We start from the raw sequence: 18153 nt of genomic DNA on the forward strand, positions 1-18153 counted from the left end.
CTGTATTGGATAGTCCAAGCCCACAATGCTTATCTCACTTGCTTGATTTTTAAAATGATCTCTTCCGACCTCGTGTTTTTTTATATCTTGAATTTCCAGTTTTGCCCTTGCAAAAAATTTCGATTTATAGAAATCGAAGCTTTGAATTAAACCGTAACCGTACACCGGTTTAATTCTTCGTAAACTCATCCTTTGAGGAGAATATTACTTGAACCGTCTCCCCTTTACAAGTCTACATCAACTCATTCTTTTCACCCCTCAGATGTGAATCTCGCAGCAAAATAATAATAGAGGTTTTTTACTTGAACTGTCTCCCCTTTACAAGTCCACAAGATATTTTTTTTTGACAAAACAAGAAAAATAGTTTTAATCAATAAGAAAAATAGTTAAAATGAGGTTTTTTTGGTCAAGAGAGGACAAACTCACGCTGGATGTCGGGGAAAACGGCAACGTATGAAGAGGGAAAGAATGAAGAGCATTTGCTTTCAGTTAGGGTTACAGAATGAAAAAATGAAAAACACCATAAGCGTAGGATGTCGATTAATGGAAACTTTTTTTTAAAAAAAAAATATATATATATTTAAAAAAAAAAACCGTGCATCGCACGGGTGAAATCACACTAGTAAAGATACATTTTGGTATTTATTTATATTTAGTAAAATTTGTAGCCAAGTAAAAGAGGGTGGTTCTTGGACGGATATTTTTATGACATATGTTCAGAATCTATTTGAGAGGGTTCCATAAAATCATAGACTAACTTTATGGTTTCATACCCACTTGGGTTGGGGTTGGTGCATTGGTATTAGCTTGGAACCTGGGAGTGTGCTCCTCTTGAGGTCTGAGGTTTGATTCTCTCTGCGTCAATTTGGGTAGGCTAATTTAGCTTCTTCAAAAAAAAAAAAACTATGGTTTCATTTTGTCATCCATTAAAATGTGTTAAAAAATCTCACATCAAATATGAGATAACCCAAATATACAAGTCAGTTTTGTAGGATTAAGTTAAACCAAATTCTCAATTTCAGCATGATATCATAGCCTCTTCAAAATCCATTTGGCCCTTCCCCTATCACGTTTACGGCTTTGTAGAGTTGACTTAGGCCAAATTTCCAATTTCAACATGAAGCAAATATCATAATGACAAAAAACTTTTACTAAAAAAAGCACAAATTTGGGAAAAGGATCAGAAACAAAAGACTTACGATAGGAGAAATGAATATAGAGTAATCCAATCCAATTACAAAAGCAACTACAAATGAGAGATACAACTAAACAAAATCACAACCAAAATAAAAGCCACTACTAGAACCTAGACAAACATTTCACTCACAATTTGGTTTTAGAGAATGAAAGATGAAAGAAAGAAAAACATGGAAACCAACAAATGAACTTAGATTAAAGATTAAGGTTTAGTCTAGATTCATTCTTTGATTTCCGTATTTTTTTTCCTTCCACATTTCTTTCCCTCAAACCATCAAGGAAGGTTGACAAATTATATCATGACAAAAACAATTGTCATGTACATACACCATCTAAGTGCCTTTTATTACATAATATCATTATTTTTCTATCAGAAAAGTTAAGAGTAAGACATGTGGAATCAGTTTGGCCAAACATCTCCAACCTATTCAATGCCTATCCTCTTCCTGATCTGCACAATGAAGTCATAGACCTTATCCTGATCAGGAAGAGACTTGGAAACACTCTCAATCTGGATACATCTCTTGGCCCAAGCAATGAACTTGGGGCTTTCCTTCTCTACATTGATGTTACCAAAAGTCTCATAGCCTTTAAACCAAGTGTAGAATGGAATGAGTGCTACATCAACAAAACCCAGCTTGTCTCCTCCAAAATAAGTCTTGTCTCCTAACTCTTGCTCCAACAATTTGATGGCTTCTATGAATTCCTTCTTGGCAGCTTCTTGCTCTTCTCCTTTTTTGGTCCAAAGGTTCCTTCCAACTTCATACATCTATTTGACATTGAGAATTAACACAATTAGATCACAAAGTTCAAAAAACCAGAAAGACAAAAATATCATATTACTTGCTGATAATGACTATACTATGCAGCTTCTGTAAAATCACGGTAGGTCACCATGATTCTAGCATACTCACTGTGAAACCAAACATAGGCTTAGTATTTTTTGAAACAAAAGTGCTCCCTGAGTTGACACATATAGTTAAATCTTCCACTCATACATTGGAGTTGGATATATATCAATTTTATTGTAAATTTTCAATGAGATTTACGGTTCTCCCTGAACTTACATTCAGTTTGCCTCTCCTAAACTAAATTTGATTGCAAATCTTCAATGATGTTTGTGGTTCAACCTAAACTTGCATATGGTACCTATCCTAAACTAATTTTTTTGTTAACAAATAAACAAGTGATGTTCCCAATTTGGATTACCTTCAAAATTCTTTATTGAGATACACATGACTGAATCATATTAAGTTAATCTCAATGTCCAATTCTAGTTTCTTTCTTGATTCATATACATGAAAAAACTTACAGGTAATAATTACGAAAATCGGTTTAAATAGCTATGAATAAAGGATATTAACTCTCCAACACCAATAATAATTTGACAAAATTATATACTTCAATTTTTTATTTTTTTTTTGATAAGCAAGGTTAGTTGTTAGTATTAGAATGTTATGTTAGTTTTTTTTTTCTACTTTGCCAGAGACTTGAACCCTGAACCTCCTGCTACTTAACCCTTAGCTCAACTAGCTTAACCAGTTGAGCTACCTATCCCACCCTACTTCAATTTTATAATATGTGTAAGTGTGTGTCCGACAAATCTGAGGAGTGTCGGTATTTCATAGTAAAATAGTATTTCTAGAAATGTAAAAGGACCAATTTATGCAGACAAAATGTTAATTAAAGAATTAATACTAAAAATGCAAAAGAATAAAACTATCAACAACTAGGGGGAAAAGGGTCTACAAAAGCAATGATGAATAAATTCTATGTAACAAACAACCACTTGCAAATTGCAATGAATCATAGAAAGGGGTAAATTTATATATACCTTCTTGTCAACAAAATCAGCCCAGAATCTAGCTTGTGATCTCTGATAAGGATCAGAAGGCAACAGAGGAGATTTATCATTCCAAACTTCATCAATATACTGAACAGCAATTAGAGATTCAGCAATGGGTTTACCATTGTGAATAAGAACAGGGATTTTCTTATGAACAGGATTCATTTGTAGCAACAAAGGGCTTTTGTTCCTCAAATCTTCTTCTTTGTATTCATATTTGATACCCTTTTCAGCAAGTGCTATTCTGATTCTCATACCAAATGGACTTGGCCAAAAATCAAGAAGAATCACTTCATCGGCCATGGCTTAATTAGTAGTTTAGATTGTTGTTATTATTGAAGAAATGAAATGGATGAGTGTGAATATGAAAAAAAGAAGGGTTGAAACTCTTTATTTATAGAGTGGGGTTTGGAATGTAAAGAAGGGTCTAGAGTAGTGTAGATGTGATGTTAATTAGGTGTGTGTGGAATGGAATAATGTGAGGAAATGCGGATAATCTTTAACTTTGGGAATACGACGATCTTTTTGGGTGAGATAGATTTCTGATACCCTGTTCAACGTATAAGTAAAAATGAGTCAAAGCAACTATTTGGTTAAAGATTTGGATTAAATACATTTAATTTTATTGACCAATTTTTACTTATAATTTGGGATGGAGAGAGTAATTCTTAAAAATATTAGCATTCGTCATTACCGATAGGCATGACAATAAAAACTCATACTAGCAGGTAACCGCCCGCCTCAAGATTAAGTTTGATGGAAAAAATCCGAGTTGATCGAGATTAAGTTTGGATTTGGATTTTCCCCGATTTCAAAAGACGAGGGTGGGGTGGATAATGAGGATTAGATACTCAAACCTCATATGGTATACTCGAACCCGTTTGAATATGAGTTTGAGTTCTAATTTTCATCCCCATTAAAAATTGAGACGAGTATACCCGAACTTTATAAGTTGGATATGGGGAGGACAAAATTCATCCCGTCCCATATTGTCATGCGTAATTCCTTATTTCAATATACTTGTACAACTAATTTGTGACAATTTTTTGTTTAAAACCTAAATTGTTACAATTTTAGAATAACTTTTTTCTTTCGTTTTCTTTTACAAAAACTATTTGTAGATTCTAATTTCAGTATTTTACTCATTCATTTAATTTTAGGGTTAAAAATTAACGGAAGAAACTATTTAACCGACTAAAATAATTAATTATAAAAAATGAAAATAACAAATTAATTAAAAGGCTCGAGAATAATTTAGCAATTGAATATCAATTTTCCATGACCATTGACCAACAAGTAAAATAAAATAGTACTCCTATAGTGTTAGTTAGTCAAACGTGTGGGTACTTTTCTATTTGGATTTGATTCTGCAAGTATGATGTAATCAAGTACATCATAAGATGGTGATGTAATGGGTTACGTCGAGTGCCAAAAGAACAAAGGAACGGGAATTAAAAAATCTTTTATAATTCTACACCAAAAATTCAATAATTTTTTTTATAATCTTTTGGTTCTTAAAGGAAAGGGGCCCTAATAATAGTCCAGAGTTCGGCTGTGAGGTAAGTAAAGTTTGGCCAAAAAATTGTTCTACACAGGAATCGAACCCGGGTTCTCCCGAAATCCGTCCTTTTTTGATGAAGCTCATTAACCACTTGAGCTCAATGATCCGTATAAGAAAAAACACTAGTCTCTAAAGTCTAAATAAACTACTAGTTAACCCTTTTTAAAATTTAGGGAAATTTATGTAATATTTATAAAACATTGAAATTGTGTTTTTTCTTATGAAATTATTATTTTTAAAATACAATAATCGGTAAATAATTTTTTGATTTATAAAATAATCGATAATTTATTAATCAATTGAACTAATGTTCCAATACATTAAAAAATTTCATATGTATAGTAGAAGCTCCCATAAATTTATTAAATAATTAGTATACTTAATTTATATTATTAATTAGATAAGAGACATCAATTAAATGGGATGCAATTTTTTTTAATTTGAAGTATAAAAAAAATTTCTAAACGCCCCACTTTTAAATTCTAGTTGACGTTCCGCCACACAAAGTCGCACCTTAGTAGCTTAATCGATAGTGGAAATGGATTGAACACGTACTTGAATTGGGTACATGGTTCGATTCTCACGGAAGGCAAAAACTCCTCTGGAGAGGAGGATGAAAAAGATGATGAGGTGGTAGAACCGAGATTGCCGAAAATCAAGAAGAACCAGATCTTGGAAAACGCGTGTTATGACTTGTGAAAAAGAAATTCCACAACAGCTATAAATTAATTAAAATGCACAAATATAGAAAATTAAAAGGTAAGAGGATGAATATCCTAATGGCCATAGAGCAAGCAAAGCTCCTACGGAGGCAAGAAGCCAACTGTCCAAAACAAACTATAATCTTCCATAATCCCTATCTCAGTTACTATTTTTCCATAATCCCTATCTCAGTTATCACTCATATATACTTGGTCTCTATTAATGTGCATGCAATCATTAAATAAACAATTACAAATTTAAAGATTAAGTCAAAAAGAAAAATTAAAAAAATAAAATAAAAATAAGTCGGATATTTTTAAAAAGGTAATTCTGAAGAAGAAAAAGATAATTGTATAAAAAAGATAAATTTAAGATTGATGGGCGAAATTTGAAGTGGTATATATACTTTTCCATAAGTCCAATGATAAGCATATTGTAAAAGCTTAATAAAATAAAACATGAGTAACTCAAGAAATTGTGATAAACACTTTTTATTAATTTATCCAAACACTAATATAACGACCTATATCAGTAGAGAAACTCACATAAACTTAAAATAAATAAATTCAAATTGTGACGTTCAAAGATAAACATTCATCATAATAACAAACCACACCATTGTCATGCTTGGCACATCTAAATGGCTTTTATTGTACACAAACATTATTATTCTATCAGAAATGTTAAGCCAAGTGAAATCATTATAACCTAACATCTCCAACATTTCTATTCAATGCCCAAGTTCTTCCTCATTTCTACAATGAAGTCATAGACCTTATCCTGATCAGGAAGAGACTTGGAAACACTCTCAATCTTAATACATCTCTTAGCCCAAGAGAGAATCTTGGGGCATTCCTTCTCTATATTAAGGTTGCCAAAGGTCTCATAGGCTTTAAACCAAGTATAGAATGGGATGAATGCTATATCCACATAGCCAAGCTTGTCTCCTCCAAAATAAGGTTTGTCTCCCAACTCTTGCTCTAACAATTTGAGGACTTCTATAAATTCCTTCTTGCCAGCTTCTTGTTCTTCTCCTTTGTTGGTCCTCCAAAGCTTCAATCCAACTTCATGTATCTATTTTTGACATTGAGAATTAATAGACACTCAATTAGATCATAAAATGCAAGATAAAACAAAACAGCCATAAAGATCATAAAATGCATGATAAAATATATTAAATAGTTTGTATTGTTTAACACAAGTGCTCCTAATTTGAATGATCTTTAATATTCTTGAGATACATAATTTATTCATATTAAGACCCCCTGTTTAGCTTAAGTAAATGTTTATAGTAAAATCACTTAGCATATAAGTGTTTGTTTGTGGATATATACTTCATAGCTTATATTAAATAATTAAGAAAAAGGATTAAACATAAAGCTTTCAAACACAAACATATGCATACAAAATGTAAATTAAAGAATTAATAAAAAAAAAAGTTAGTAGTGGTTGCGGTCATTGTGATTGCTGTGATTCGTATTGCGGTGTGAAACAAGGTTTTAAATTGCGGACCGCATCACCTGATGCGGCCGCAATATTGCGGATGCGGTAGGCACTGCAACCGCATCGGACCGCAATTGCGGTGTGAACTCAAATCACACGTGATGCCGCAACGCAACCGCAACGCAACAGCATTTCACCGCAACACAACGGAGTTTTGACTGCAACGGCCGCAACGGTTCAATCCAATATTCCTTTTTGTAAAAATTCAGAGAATCTCACCTTTATTTTTTCCTTTATGTCCTTTCATTTTAGAGTTTCTGTCTTCTTATGTCTCGATGACTTAAAAATGAATTAAAATTTATATAGAATTATAAGTAAAAGATATATAAGGAATTACAATAATTATAGTATTTTTTCTGTGTTTGTGCGGATAAAAAATTATTTCACGTCGCAACGGCCGCAATTGCATCGCAGTGTCCGCATTAGCCGCAATCGCAATACCTGCGACCGCAACCGCATCCACGACCGCAACCGCAATTTAAAACCTTGGTGTGAAATAATTTTAAATTTTCAGAAACTATATCAAGTGGCACCACTATGACACTATCCTATTTATCCACAATACTAGTCTCAATATTTTTTGTATATATTAATTGAGAGATTTTTAAGGTAAGATTTTTCATCAGACATAATGAAAATTAAGAATCGGGTTCATCAATTTTAATTTTTGGTGAGAAGATTTGAACAAACATGGCCTAAATTGTCTAATGCAGTTTCTAATACGGTTATGATGTAGTTGTACACGTGATTGAAGATCACACTGCAATTGCGGATACATAGCACAATTTGAACATGCTAACAAAACCATAACTATGCAGACCTCAAATGAATAGAACTTTCATCAACTAGTGAGAAAAGGGACAACAAAAGCAATGATATTGAAATTCTAAGCATCAAACAATCACATACAAATGAAGCATATAAAGGGACAAATTTATATACCTTCTTGTCAACATAATCAGCCCAGAATCTAGCATGTGCTCTTCCATAAGAATCAGAAGGCAACAAAGGAGATTTATCATTCCAAACCTCATCAATATACTGAACAGCAATAAGAGATTCAGCAATCGGTTTACCGTTGTGAACAAGAACAGGGATTTGCTTATGAACAGGGTTCATTTGTAGCAACAAAGGGCTTTTGTTCTTCAAGTCTTCGTCTTTATACTCATATTTAATACCCTTTTCAGCAAGTGCTATTCTGATTCTCATACCAAATGGACTTGGCCAGAAATCTAGCAGAATCACTTCATCAGCCATGGCTTAGTAATAGTAGTAGTTAAGAGAAAATATAGTATTGTTATTATGGAAGCAGAAATGAATGGTTGTGAGAAAAACAAGAGTTGGAGCTCTTTATTTATAGAGCGAAGTTTGGAATATTGAATCATTAATTTATGAGGAGATGTAGACAAATGTAACTTTACTACTGCTATGGGAAAATATTGCAAAACCAGTGTGATTTAGTGTAAAATTAGTAACGGGAGTATGGATCAAACTCTAGACCACTTGTCAAATAATCGATTATCCCAAAAGGTTAAGCTGTTAGGATAGAGCTACATAATAACCATTGTGATTTAGTGTAAAATTGGTTAACAAATGTTGATTTTTATTTAGTCTAAATTTAGATTAGATAAGTATTAGTTTTTATCATTAATTTTTACTTATATTTTTAGAAAGAGGGAGTAGCTTAAAGCTGTTAAGTTAGGAGATAAGCTAGTTGATTGAATTGTATTATTTGATAAAATTAACCGTTAAACTAGTCTAATGCATATAATTTATATTTAATTTTTTCAAATAAAACAATAAAGTATAATTAGAAGAAAAATGATAATAGATAAGCTTTAAGCTGAATGAATTAGATTATTAAAATAAAGGCTAAAAATTAGATAATTAATCTCATAACTTATTTATTGGTTTCATATTAGTATTTAATTAATTAATGTTACTAATTAATTCATTAACTAATTAACGTTACAAAAAGTGTCAATATCAAACTCAAACCGAATTTCGAGCTCTAACTTATATCAAATCAAATTAAGCTCAGATGAACTCGATTCAATTTATTTTCAATTCTATGTATGCTAAACACTACTCCTATAATTTTGATCTTGTGTCATACAATAATAGGTCCAACTCTTGTTCTACTTGGGTCGGTTAAATGGCTCTATATGGAGAGCAAATTCTCTCTATTGAAATTTTCTACGGTTAAATCAGAGTCTTTTTTTTTTGATAAGCGTTAAATCAGAGTCATTAATTGAGTATTATTTATTATTGGAAAATGCTAAATAGTGCCCCCGGGGCATTGGTTAAGCATGTTAAAATGAAAATTTTGTTTCGAAATATGTGCATTCAATGTCTCAAAAGTACAAAAAGTTGTCTTTTCAATATAAATTTTATTTTTTATTTCTTTTTTAAGTATGCTTAACAAGTGCCCCGGGGGCATCGTTTAACATGACCCTTTATTATTTGTGGTCAATTCGAACAGGCTCCATTGAATTATGCACCAGAAAAGAGGATATGCTCCTCGATATGAATATCAATATCAATCTTCCATTTATTAAAAAGTTTCATATCAGATGTAAATCGATCAGAACGAGAGTTTATAAGAAAAATACAATTTTCACTTTATAATCGGTTTTATAAGGATAAATTATGTCTAATATTCAATTCTAATATGATATCAGAATTTATAAGTAAGTGACAATCATCACTTTATAAATTGGTTTTGTAAGGATGAATTAAACTCAATATCCAATTTTAAGAACCTTTACCAAAAAGTAAATTAAAAGTAAAATAAAAAATACCAGTTTTTTGTTCAAATGTACGGTACTACTATCCACGTCAGTTTATTTATGTGTGTAAATTTCTTTTGACAATCTTACATGGTTGTGCACTTGTGCTGTGCAAGTGTGATGTAATGAAGTACATCATAAGGTCGATCAATTTTGTAGTATTCAACTACTCAACGTGATGTAATAAGTTACATCATATGCCAAAAGAACGGGAACAAAAGAAATTATTTTCATTGGTATGCCTGCTTTAGGATATACTTTTTAAACCTTTTATATTCAACCGCTTTAAAAAGTGTTAATTTCATTAGAAAAGTATTACTAGACGTTGGTCATTTTTTAATAAGTAAAAATTATGTTGTCTATGTTTTTGGTTATCCTCTATTAATTTACTCTCATTTATTTTTATTGAGTTTTAAATGGAGTGGTTAAGTTCCACAAGCGGTCAAACATGAGAAAGTGTATTCTGACAATTAACATATGTTTTTATATCATTTCTGTTTGACACTTTTACCTTTCTTGCACCAGATGTTGCGCATCTTTTAAAAAGAGTACAACATAGCAATGTCTCTGCTAGGTCTATGGATGTAATTTTCAAAAGAATTAATTTTGCCATTTAAAAAGGATTAGCGGCGTAGCTTGTTGCCTGTTTGCTTTTCACTCATGTGTAATTATTTTGGATATATATATATTTTATAAAAAGAAAAGAACAAAATTGGGAGTTGGTGCGTTAGAACGGGTTGTTGTGCAAGTATACACAATCTATTGCGGCAAGTAATAAGAAAAGTATCGATCCCACGAGGATTGCTTAAGGGAGCCTTGTCTCATCAATTTCACAATTAGATCTAAGCTTATTAGGAAAAAACAATTAAACATCATTTTGGGTAGCAACAGTAAAGTAAAAGTAATGATTAAAAAGAGTTTGAAATCACAAGTAAGAGTAGTTGCATTTATGATCCACTTAATGTCATTTGATGTTATGTGAGTGATATGTGGTGCCAAGACTACTTTGAGCAAGCTTACCTAAGGGTGCATGTCTACAACGTTATATGATAAAACGGCGGTTAAGGCGATTCCTATGTCTAGGTTCACACTTAGTTCGTTTTAGTTCAGATTAGTCCGCTTCATTCTCACTATATCCTTAAGGCTTATGTCTAAGTCCTTTAAGAAAGAGTTTTGCGTCCATACCTTACCATATTATTTCTCTAAATCCATTCAATACTAGATATCTCATGACAATGAACTTGTGTTTAAATCTAAGGTGATCAAGCAAAGCTAAAAACATATAGAATTAATTCAAGAGAAATAAAGTAGCATAAACAAACACACATCACATCACATGAATAACATTGAAATCAATTAAGCTTCACATATTTCCAACTATAGAGAGTTTAGCTCATATTGAGCTGAGTAACCAATACAACCATTGAAAGAGATTTACAAATCATATTGAAAAATAAACCTCCAGACGACGGAGGCGAAGCACCGGTTATCAGATCTCAGAGTTGCTTCTGCTCTTCACTAGAACGGCTGCGCTTGACAGTACAGATGATGAGTGATTCGATTCCCTCCAAGATAGATCCCAAAATTAAGTCTAGAGGCCCCTTTATATAAGCATCAACATTGGAATTTGGGCCTTTTGATGAGTGGAGTAAGTTCAGCCCACTAACCAACGAATATTCCCCAAAGTAGTCAATACACTAATGGTACTGTACTACACTAGAAAATAGTCAGACTGTCTTTCCCCCACTATGCAGCTATGCGTTCAACTATTCAACTCTGACGTGGCCAAGTTTGACTCACGCTTTTGACTCCAGTCATCAAATTGTACGGACTCGGTATATCTTGACTCTCATTATCATTCATTAGCTCTGAGACATTCTTCAACTTCACTCAATGGTCTGTCTTGACTCCTTTTGTCAATAGAACTACTCTCTTTTCATAGAGGATTACATTAAAGCCTAAGTACATCAGTAGACTCAAAAACATAATAAAATGTCTCTAAAGCAACTGTAAATCACCATCTGGTCAGGTAATAATCAAAGTAACAGAGACAACTAACATCACATAAAGTGAGTTATCAAGATTACACAAGGTATTGAATTAGTAGACATACATTGCTTGGCATATTGATGCAAAATGTGCCGTGAGAATTAAGTTGGTGGTTGAAGAGCTTCCTTGTCAACATGGAAGTTGAACCATAGTTTTCAACCTATTTTTCAACACGTGAAAATTCGTGAAGTAGTTTAGCTTCAAGTGTTGTATAATCTTTATGATGGAGTATGATAATTCTTCCGAACTATGAGTGTCAGTGATGACAATGGAAACATATGTATTTTTTTTAATCATTTTTGAGATAAATGTCTCGCTCTCTTGTGATCATGAAGCATTGATCCTGTTGGGAAAAACAGGCATAGAAAAAATAAATGAATGCAATCACAACACAAGAATATAATACGAAAACTCCAAAATCGGTGAAAAAACGACCGTCGTTGTCAAAACCGACAACCAGAGAATATTACTATGTGAAAATTGGTACAACACAAAGACTACCATCAACCATCCCACGGCCCCCAGTACACCCACACTCTCCAAAGAAAATAGTACCTAACTACATCTCACAACACTCTAACAAAAGAGTACAAGAGAAAAATAAAGAAGTCAGATATAAGCTTAAAGTGCTACTGACTGGTGCATTGAAAACAAAGAACTTGAGGTCTCTATGTATAACATTGAGCTCCTCCAGTACTCTTCACTTTTCTAAGCAATGTGAGACTTCTCAAATATAATTTCCTTGACCTTTTTTCCTTCATTAGCCTAGCAATGTGAGACTTACATTGCAATCAACCCCAACAATCTTCACCTTGATTGTAATGGTCTTCAATCTTCATTGTCTACACTGACAATTATTATCTTTTACTTCCATTGTCTAGACCGACAATCATAATTCTCATTGTCTATACCGACAAATTAAATTATCATACTCCACCATAAAAAATACACTGCACTTGGAACTAAATCTTCCCAAGATTTTTCTTCACTTGGAACTAAACCATCTCAAGAATTTCAACATCCCGAAATCTAGCTGAAAATTTATGGCGCAACTTCCATGTTGGCTTTCCCGAAAGTTCATCAGCCACCGAGATAACTCACCAAATACCTTGCAATAACTTGTCCTTTTCCATGGTATAACAGAAATACCATAAGGACACATACTGCTCCACCATGCCTAGAACACCTCGTGTAACCCAGATTGCATTAACACATCCCTGACTTATTTTCCACAAGTCAAACATCAATTTTCTCTAACCTAAACTTCACAGCGGAACTCCCTCCTCATGAATCAAACCAAAAGCTTTGATACCAGTTGTTGGAAAAAACATGCATAGAGAAAATAAAGGAACACAATCACAACACAAGAATATAACGTGGAAACTCCAAAACCGGAGAAAAAACCACGGCCGTTGTCAAAAGCGACAACCAGAAAATATTACTATGTGAAAATTGTTTCAACACATTGAGCTCCTCCACTCTTCACTTTTTTAGAAATGACTTATTAACCTAATACATTAAGATTTTAGGTGATAACAAAAGTAAGAAGTTAGTTACAAATGACTCTCTTTTATCTATATATATTCGAAGGAGAAATAAGCTAATTTGGATGAGTTTCTAATTACTTGTTTAACTAACTTTTTTTTTCTTCTTTTGAAAACTCGTTATCCAATTTAAAACCGACTTATCTGAAAAACATCAATTTCACCGTTTATATATATAAAAAAAAACCATTTAAAGTCAAAGCATTTAATCTATATGATACACATGAAAGTGCCATCGAAAAGAATTTAAACCTAAAATCTTAAAAAAAAATCTCCAAAATCTCAGTTCTTCTCAATCAAACCAAACCATGGGAGATAAATATCCACCGTTTCCAATTACAAAAATGAGATTGAACATATCACCAAATAACATGACAATCAATGTCAACATACTAGTAGTGTACAACATGTAGATGATGAGTCAAACAAAGTGATTAAAGACCCATTACAATTCACAAGTTCATCAAAACATTCCCTACAAAAACCACAAAGTTTGGCACATGTAAGTGCCTTTTATTACATATTTATTCAATCAGAAAGGTTAAGACACATTTAACCTTACATCTCAAACCTACTCAATACCCATCTTCTTCCTGATCTGCACAACGAAGTCATAGACCTTATCCTGATCAGGAAGAGACTTGGAAACACTTTCAATCTTTATGCATCTCTTAGCCCAAGCAATGAACTTAGGACACTCCTTCTCTAGATTGAAATTGCCAAAAATCTCATAGCCTTTAAACCAAGTATAGAATGGAATAATTGCTACATCCACAAAACCAAGCTTGTCTCCTCCAAAATAAGTCTTGTCTCCTAACTCTTGCTCCAACAATTTGATGATTTCTATGAATTCCTTCTTGGCAGCTTCTTGCTCTTCTCCTTTTTTGGTCCAAAGGTTCTTTGCAACTTCATATATCTACGTAACATTGAATATATAACCGGTTATAGAATTTCACATCTCATCATTCATATAGATATGAAAAAACTTGCATGTAATAATTTAGAGGGTTAAACAAGAGAGTTTTTATATATGTATATATATACCTTCTTCTTGTCAACAAAATCAGCCCAGAATCTAGCTTGTGATCTCTGATAAGGATCAGAAGGCAACAGAGGAGATTTATCATTCCAAACCTCATCAATATACTGAACAGCAATGAGAGATTCAGCAATTGGTTTACCATTGTGGATGAGAACCGGGACTTTTTTGTGAACCGGGTTCATTTCTAGCAACAAAGGGCTCTTGTTTGAAAGTAAGTCTTCTTCTTTGTACTCATATTTAATACCCTTTTCAGCAAGTGCTATTCTGATTCTCATTCCAAATGGACTTGGCCAGAAATCAAGAAGAATCACTTCATCAGCCATGGCTAATCACAAGTTTGAGAAATGTGAATTACTAGTGACTTTCCTCTGTTTACTATTTTTTATTTTTATTGTTTAGTCAAGAAGGAAATTTATATTAAAATCAACAAACTTTTTACTTTCATAAAGTTAAATCCACATTTTCCAACAATATATTTTTATTTTTGCTATTTTAATTAGTACTCTTAAACACTAATTAGAATTTGCCTTATAAAAAAGATACAAATAATAAATTAACGAGATTCAAATAATAAATAGATTTTACTAGTAAATTTTATTAGTCTTATTTGTATTTATCTATTAGTCTTATTTGTATTTATCTCTTTATAAATTGACAATAAACAATGGTAGTAAATGAAACATGGTTAAATAAGTTTTTGTTCACCAATCGTTAGTTGGTTTAGTGGTGATTGACACTAAACTTGGTAGGGAGGACTACGGTTCGATCCCCGCAACTACGATCGGGAGGGGCCTGGAACCACTTGATCCCAGAACTGACCCCGATCGGAGATTCAACTAGTGGTGAAAAACATAAAAAAAAATAATTTTTTGGTCCTCATAAATATCTTAATTTTTTTTAGTTTTAATAAATTATTTTAGCAATTTTTTATCCTTCAAATATATGTTGTCACAAATTTTTGTCCATACTTTTATGTGAAATCTTGTCTACTTTCAAATTTTTTAATTGTTTTTTATTCATATTTGTAATATTATAAGAACATCTCTTATAAAAATTTAATTTTTTTTAACATAAGATGAAAAAAAAACTTAAAAATTCATATTAAATTCATTCATTATTAAAAAAAATTAAATTTTTATAAGAGACATTACGATAATGTACTAAACATTACTGCGGAAAAATACAAAATTTCAAAAAATATACATGAATTGAGTAAAAATTAAAGTTGGATAAAAAATAAAATTTAAAATATTTTAAGGATAAAAAATATAAGTGATGTAAGATTGAAGAAAATGGTTTTTACTCTTGGCAATGTTAATGATTTTTAGAGGGATATTTATGTGGATATAATATTAATAATAATAATTTCACTGATAGTTAGTTGATCAAGGCTAATTGAGAGTGATGATTGGTGCTGGACTTAGTAGGGAGGACCGCAATTCAATCTCTTGCAACTACGATCGGGTGAGAACTCAAACAACTTGATGTCAGAACTTATATCCGAACCAAATTACGTGGTGCAGTGAACCGGTATCCCCAATTATTACTGAATCTCTCACATTCATCAATGAAAATGTGTGAAATAGAGGAAGCATGAGAAATCATTCTCTTAGTACTATCATTCTGCTTAATCCTATCAGTACTTTACCATAAAGCAACAAAGCAATCAAATAGACAAACAATGAATAACACCAAGCATAGCAAGCAATGCATAAAAAACTCGATTAAAAGACCAACAAAGAGATCAAAGACCTATTACAATATTTCACAAGTTCATCAAAACCTTCCCTACAAAAACCACAAAGTTTGGCACATTTAAGTACCTTTTATTACACAATTATTCAATCAGAAAGGTTATGATTTAAGAAACATTTAACCTTACATCTCAAACCTACTCAACACCAATCTTCTTCCTGATCTCTACAATGAAGTCATAGACCTTATCCTGATCAGGAAGAGATTTGGAAACACTCTCAATCTGGATACATCTCTTGGCCCAAGCAATGAACTTGGGGCTTTCCTTCTCTACATTGATGTTACCAAAAGTCTCATAGCCTTTGAACCAAGTGTAGAATGGAATGAGTGCTACATCAACAAAACCAAGCTTGTCTCCACCAAAATAAGTCTTGTCTCCTAACTCTTGCTCCAACAATTTAATGGCTTCTATGAATTCCTTCTTGGCAGCTTCTTGTTCATCTCCTTTTTTGGTCCAAAGGTTCCTTCCAACTTCATATATCTATGTAACATTGAGAATTGACACAAAATTAGATCATGAAATGCAAGACAAAAAAAAAACAACAGCCACTAAGAACTAATTAGAATGACTATGCATTGGTTCTTGTTATTAATGACTATGTATGCTAAAAGTAAAAATGTCAAATAGTTTGTATCGTTTAAAGCAGGTAGTACCGGTCGGTAGGCTAAACAACATTGAAGGAGTTTTATGTAGAAGGTTACTAGTACCTGATAATTAATTAGTTTAAATTCAACGGGAAGGTAAGTAAAGTTTGATAAAACCCGTACCTGCATGTATGCACCCAAACCCACCCCGACTTCAATGGAAAAATCCTGGAATGGACATTCGGGTTTAGGTTTGAATTTTTTCGATTTCAATAGAAGGAGGCATTTAACATTTAGCAACCCAAACCCACCCGAACTTTGACGGAAAATCCCAGAATGGACATTCGGGTTTTGGTTTGATTTTTCTTCGATTTCAAAATATGGAGACAGCACCGATAATAGGGACATCGATAACCACCCCAAACCCGTTCCCAAATCAGCATTTTTTATATCAAAATTTTATTTGTATTTCTCTTATAAACCATTAAACAAACTACAAAATTGTATTTGTTTCCTTTATTTCTTTTGATTTTTCATCAGTATGATTTTTCATCCCTGTCAGAGATTGAAATGGGCACAGGACTACCAAACACCCACCCGCCCTCTTGTCATGCCTAGTTACAACTCATATTAAGTTAAGCTGAATAATCAGTTCTAGATTTTCTCTTCATTCATATAGACATGAAAAAACTTGCATGCAATAATTTACAGAGAGGTTAAACAAGAAAGTTTTCAGAGATGTGAAAGAAGCACAAACTTATGCAGACAAAATGTTAATTCAAGAATCAAAACTAAAAAAGAAAAAGAATAAAACTTTAAAAAGGGAAAGCATCAACTAGAGGGAAAAGGGTCTGCAAAAGCAATGATGCATAAATTCTAAGCAACAAACAACCACATGCAATGAATCATAGAAAGGGGTAAAAAATTTATACCTTTTTGTCAACATAATCAGCCCAGAATCTAGCTTGTGATCTCTGATAAGGATCAGAAGGCAACAGAGGAGATTTATCATTCCAAACTTGATCAATATACTGAACAGCAATCAGAGATTCAGCAATGGGTTTACCGTTGTGAATGAGAACAGGGATTTTCTTATGAACAGGATTCATTTGTAACAACAAAGGACTTTTGTTCCTCAAATCTTCTTCTTTGTATTCATATTTGATACCCTTTTCAGCAAGTGCTATTCTGATTCTCATACCAAATGGACTTGGCCAGAAATCAAGAAGAATCACTTCATCGGCCATGGCTAATGAGAAGTTTGAGAAATGCGAATAACAGAGGAATAATAGAAAGTAGTGGGTGTGAATAAAAAAGAAGGGTTGGAACTCTTTATTTATAGAGTGAGTTTTGGAATGAAAATCGTGTGTATGGAATGATAATTACTTTCCTCTGGTTACTGCTCCTCATCGTTTTTAAGTGTCGTTTTATTTATTTATTTATTTATTTATTTTTAGGTTTTTACCATCATTATCCGACATACTAGGCCGCATAATCTGATTCGAGGATCAGTTTTAGTATTAATTGGTTTCAGTCCCCTTTCTTTCGATGGTACAATGGTCATCTCTATTAAGTTCAGC

At 32.5% G+C, this 18153-nt stretch overlaps 4 protein-coding genes across 4 annotated transcripts; all 4 read right to left on the reverse strand.

Moving 5' to 3' along the window:
* Window positions 1-1195: 1195 nt before the first annotated feature.
* On the reverse strand, window positions 1196-3513 carry LOC123896253 (probable glutathione S-transferase). The gene is made up of 2 exons (XM_045946665.1): window positions 3032-3513; window positions 1196-1966 (listed from the first exon to the last, which is right to left on the reverse strand). Exons 1-2 carry the CDS (start codon window positions 3344-3346, stop codon window positions 1622-1624), a joined length of 660 nt encoding a protein of 219 aa, XP_045802621.1. The 5' UTR covers window positions 3347-3513; the 3' UTR covers window positions 1196-1621.
* Window positions 3514-5781: 2268 nt separating this feature from the next.
* On the reverse strand, window positions 5782-8150 carry LOC123896252 (probable glutathione S-transferase). Its single transcript, XM_045946664.1, has 2 exons — window positions 7752-8150; window positions 5782-6380 (listed from the first exon to the last, which is right to left on the reverse strand). The coding sequence occupies exons 1-2, from the start codon at window positions 8064-8066 to the stop codon at window positions 6033-6035; spliced, it is 663 nt and encodes a 220-aa protein (XP_045802620.1). The 5' UTR covers window positions 8067-8150; the 3' UTR covers window positions 5782-6032.
* A 5310-nt stretch (window positions 8151-13460) lies between these two features.
* On the reverse strand, window positions 13461-14657 carry LOC123896255 (probable glutathione S-transferase). Its single transcript, XM_045946667.1, has 2 exons — window positions 14236-14657; window positions 13461-14107 (listed from the first exon to the last, which is right to left on the reverse strand). The coding sequence occupies exons 1-2, from the start codon at window positions 14554-14556 to the stop codon at window positions 13763-13765; spliced, it is 666 nt and encodes a 221-aa protein (XP_045802623.1). The 5' UTR covers window positions 14557-14657; the 3' UTR covers window positions 13461-13762.
* A 1274-nt stretch (window positions 14658-15931) lies between these two features.
* LOC123896254 (probable glutathione S-transferase) lies at window positions 15932-17948 on the reverse strand. Its single transcript, XM_045946666.1, has 2 exons — window positions 17506-17948; window positions 15932-16469 (listed from the first exon to the last, which is right to left on the reverse strand). Exons 1-2 carry the CDS (start codon window positions 17818-17820, stop codon window positions 16125-16127), a joined length of 660 nt encoding a protein of 219 aa, XP_045802622.1. The 5' UTR covers window positions 17821-17948; the 3' UTR covers window positions 15932-16124.
* Window positions 17949-18153: the final 205 nt, after the last annotated feature.

The sequence above is a fragment of the Trifolium pratense genome, linkage group LG7, assembly GCF_020283565.1.
Source record: "Trifolium pratense cultivar HEN17-A07 linkage group LG7, ARS_RC_1.1, whole genome shotgun sequence".
NCBI classification, from domain to species: domain Eukaryota; kingdom Viridiplantae; phylum Streptophyta; class Magnoliopsida; order Fabales; family Fabaceae; genus Trifolium; species Trifolium pratense.

Coding starts and splice junctions, on each gene's coding strand:
- LOC123896254 (XM_045946666.1), bottom strand. CDS start 17,820: ATGGCCGATGAAGTGATTCTTCTTGATTTCTGGCCAAGTCCATTTGGT. Junction 16,470..17,505: donor CTGATTATGTTGACAAAAAG/GTATAAATTTTT, acceptor AATGTTACATAG/ATATATGAAGTTGGAAGGAA.
- LOC123896252 (XM_045946664.1), bottom strand. CDS start 8,066: ATGGCTGATGAAGTGATTCTGCTAGATTTCTGGCCAAGTCCATTTGGT. Junction 6,381..7,751: donor CTGATTATGTTGACAAGAAG/GTATATAAATTT, acceptor TGTCAAAAATAG/ATACATGAAGTTGGATTGAA.
- LOC123896255 (XM_045946667.1), bottom strand. CDS start 14,556: ATGGCTGATGAAGTGATTCTTCTTGATTTCTGGCCAAGTCCATTTGGA. Junction 14,108..14,235: donor ATTTTGTTGACAAGAAGAAG/GTATATATATAC, acceptor AATGTTACGTAG/ATATATGAAGTTGCAAAGAA.
- LOC123896253 (XM_045946665.1), bottom strand. CDS start 3,346: ATGGCCGATGAAGTGATTCTTCTTGATTTTTGGCCAAGTCCATTTGGT. Junction 1,967..3,031: donor CTGATTTTGTTGACAAGAAG/GTATATATAAAT, acceptor AATGTCAAATAG/ATGTATGAAGTTGGAAGGAA.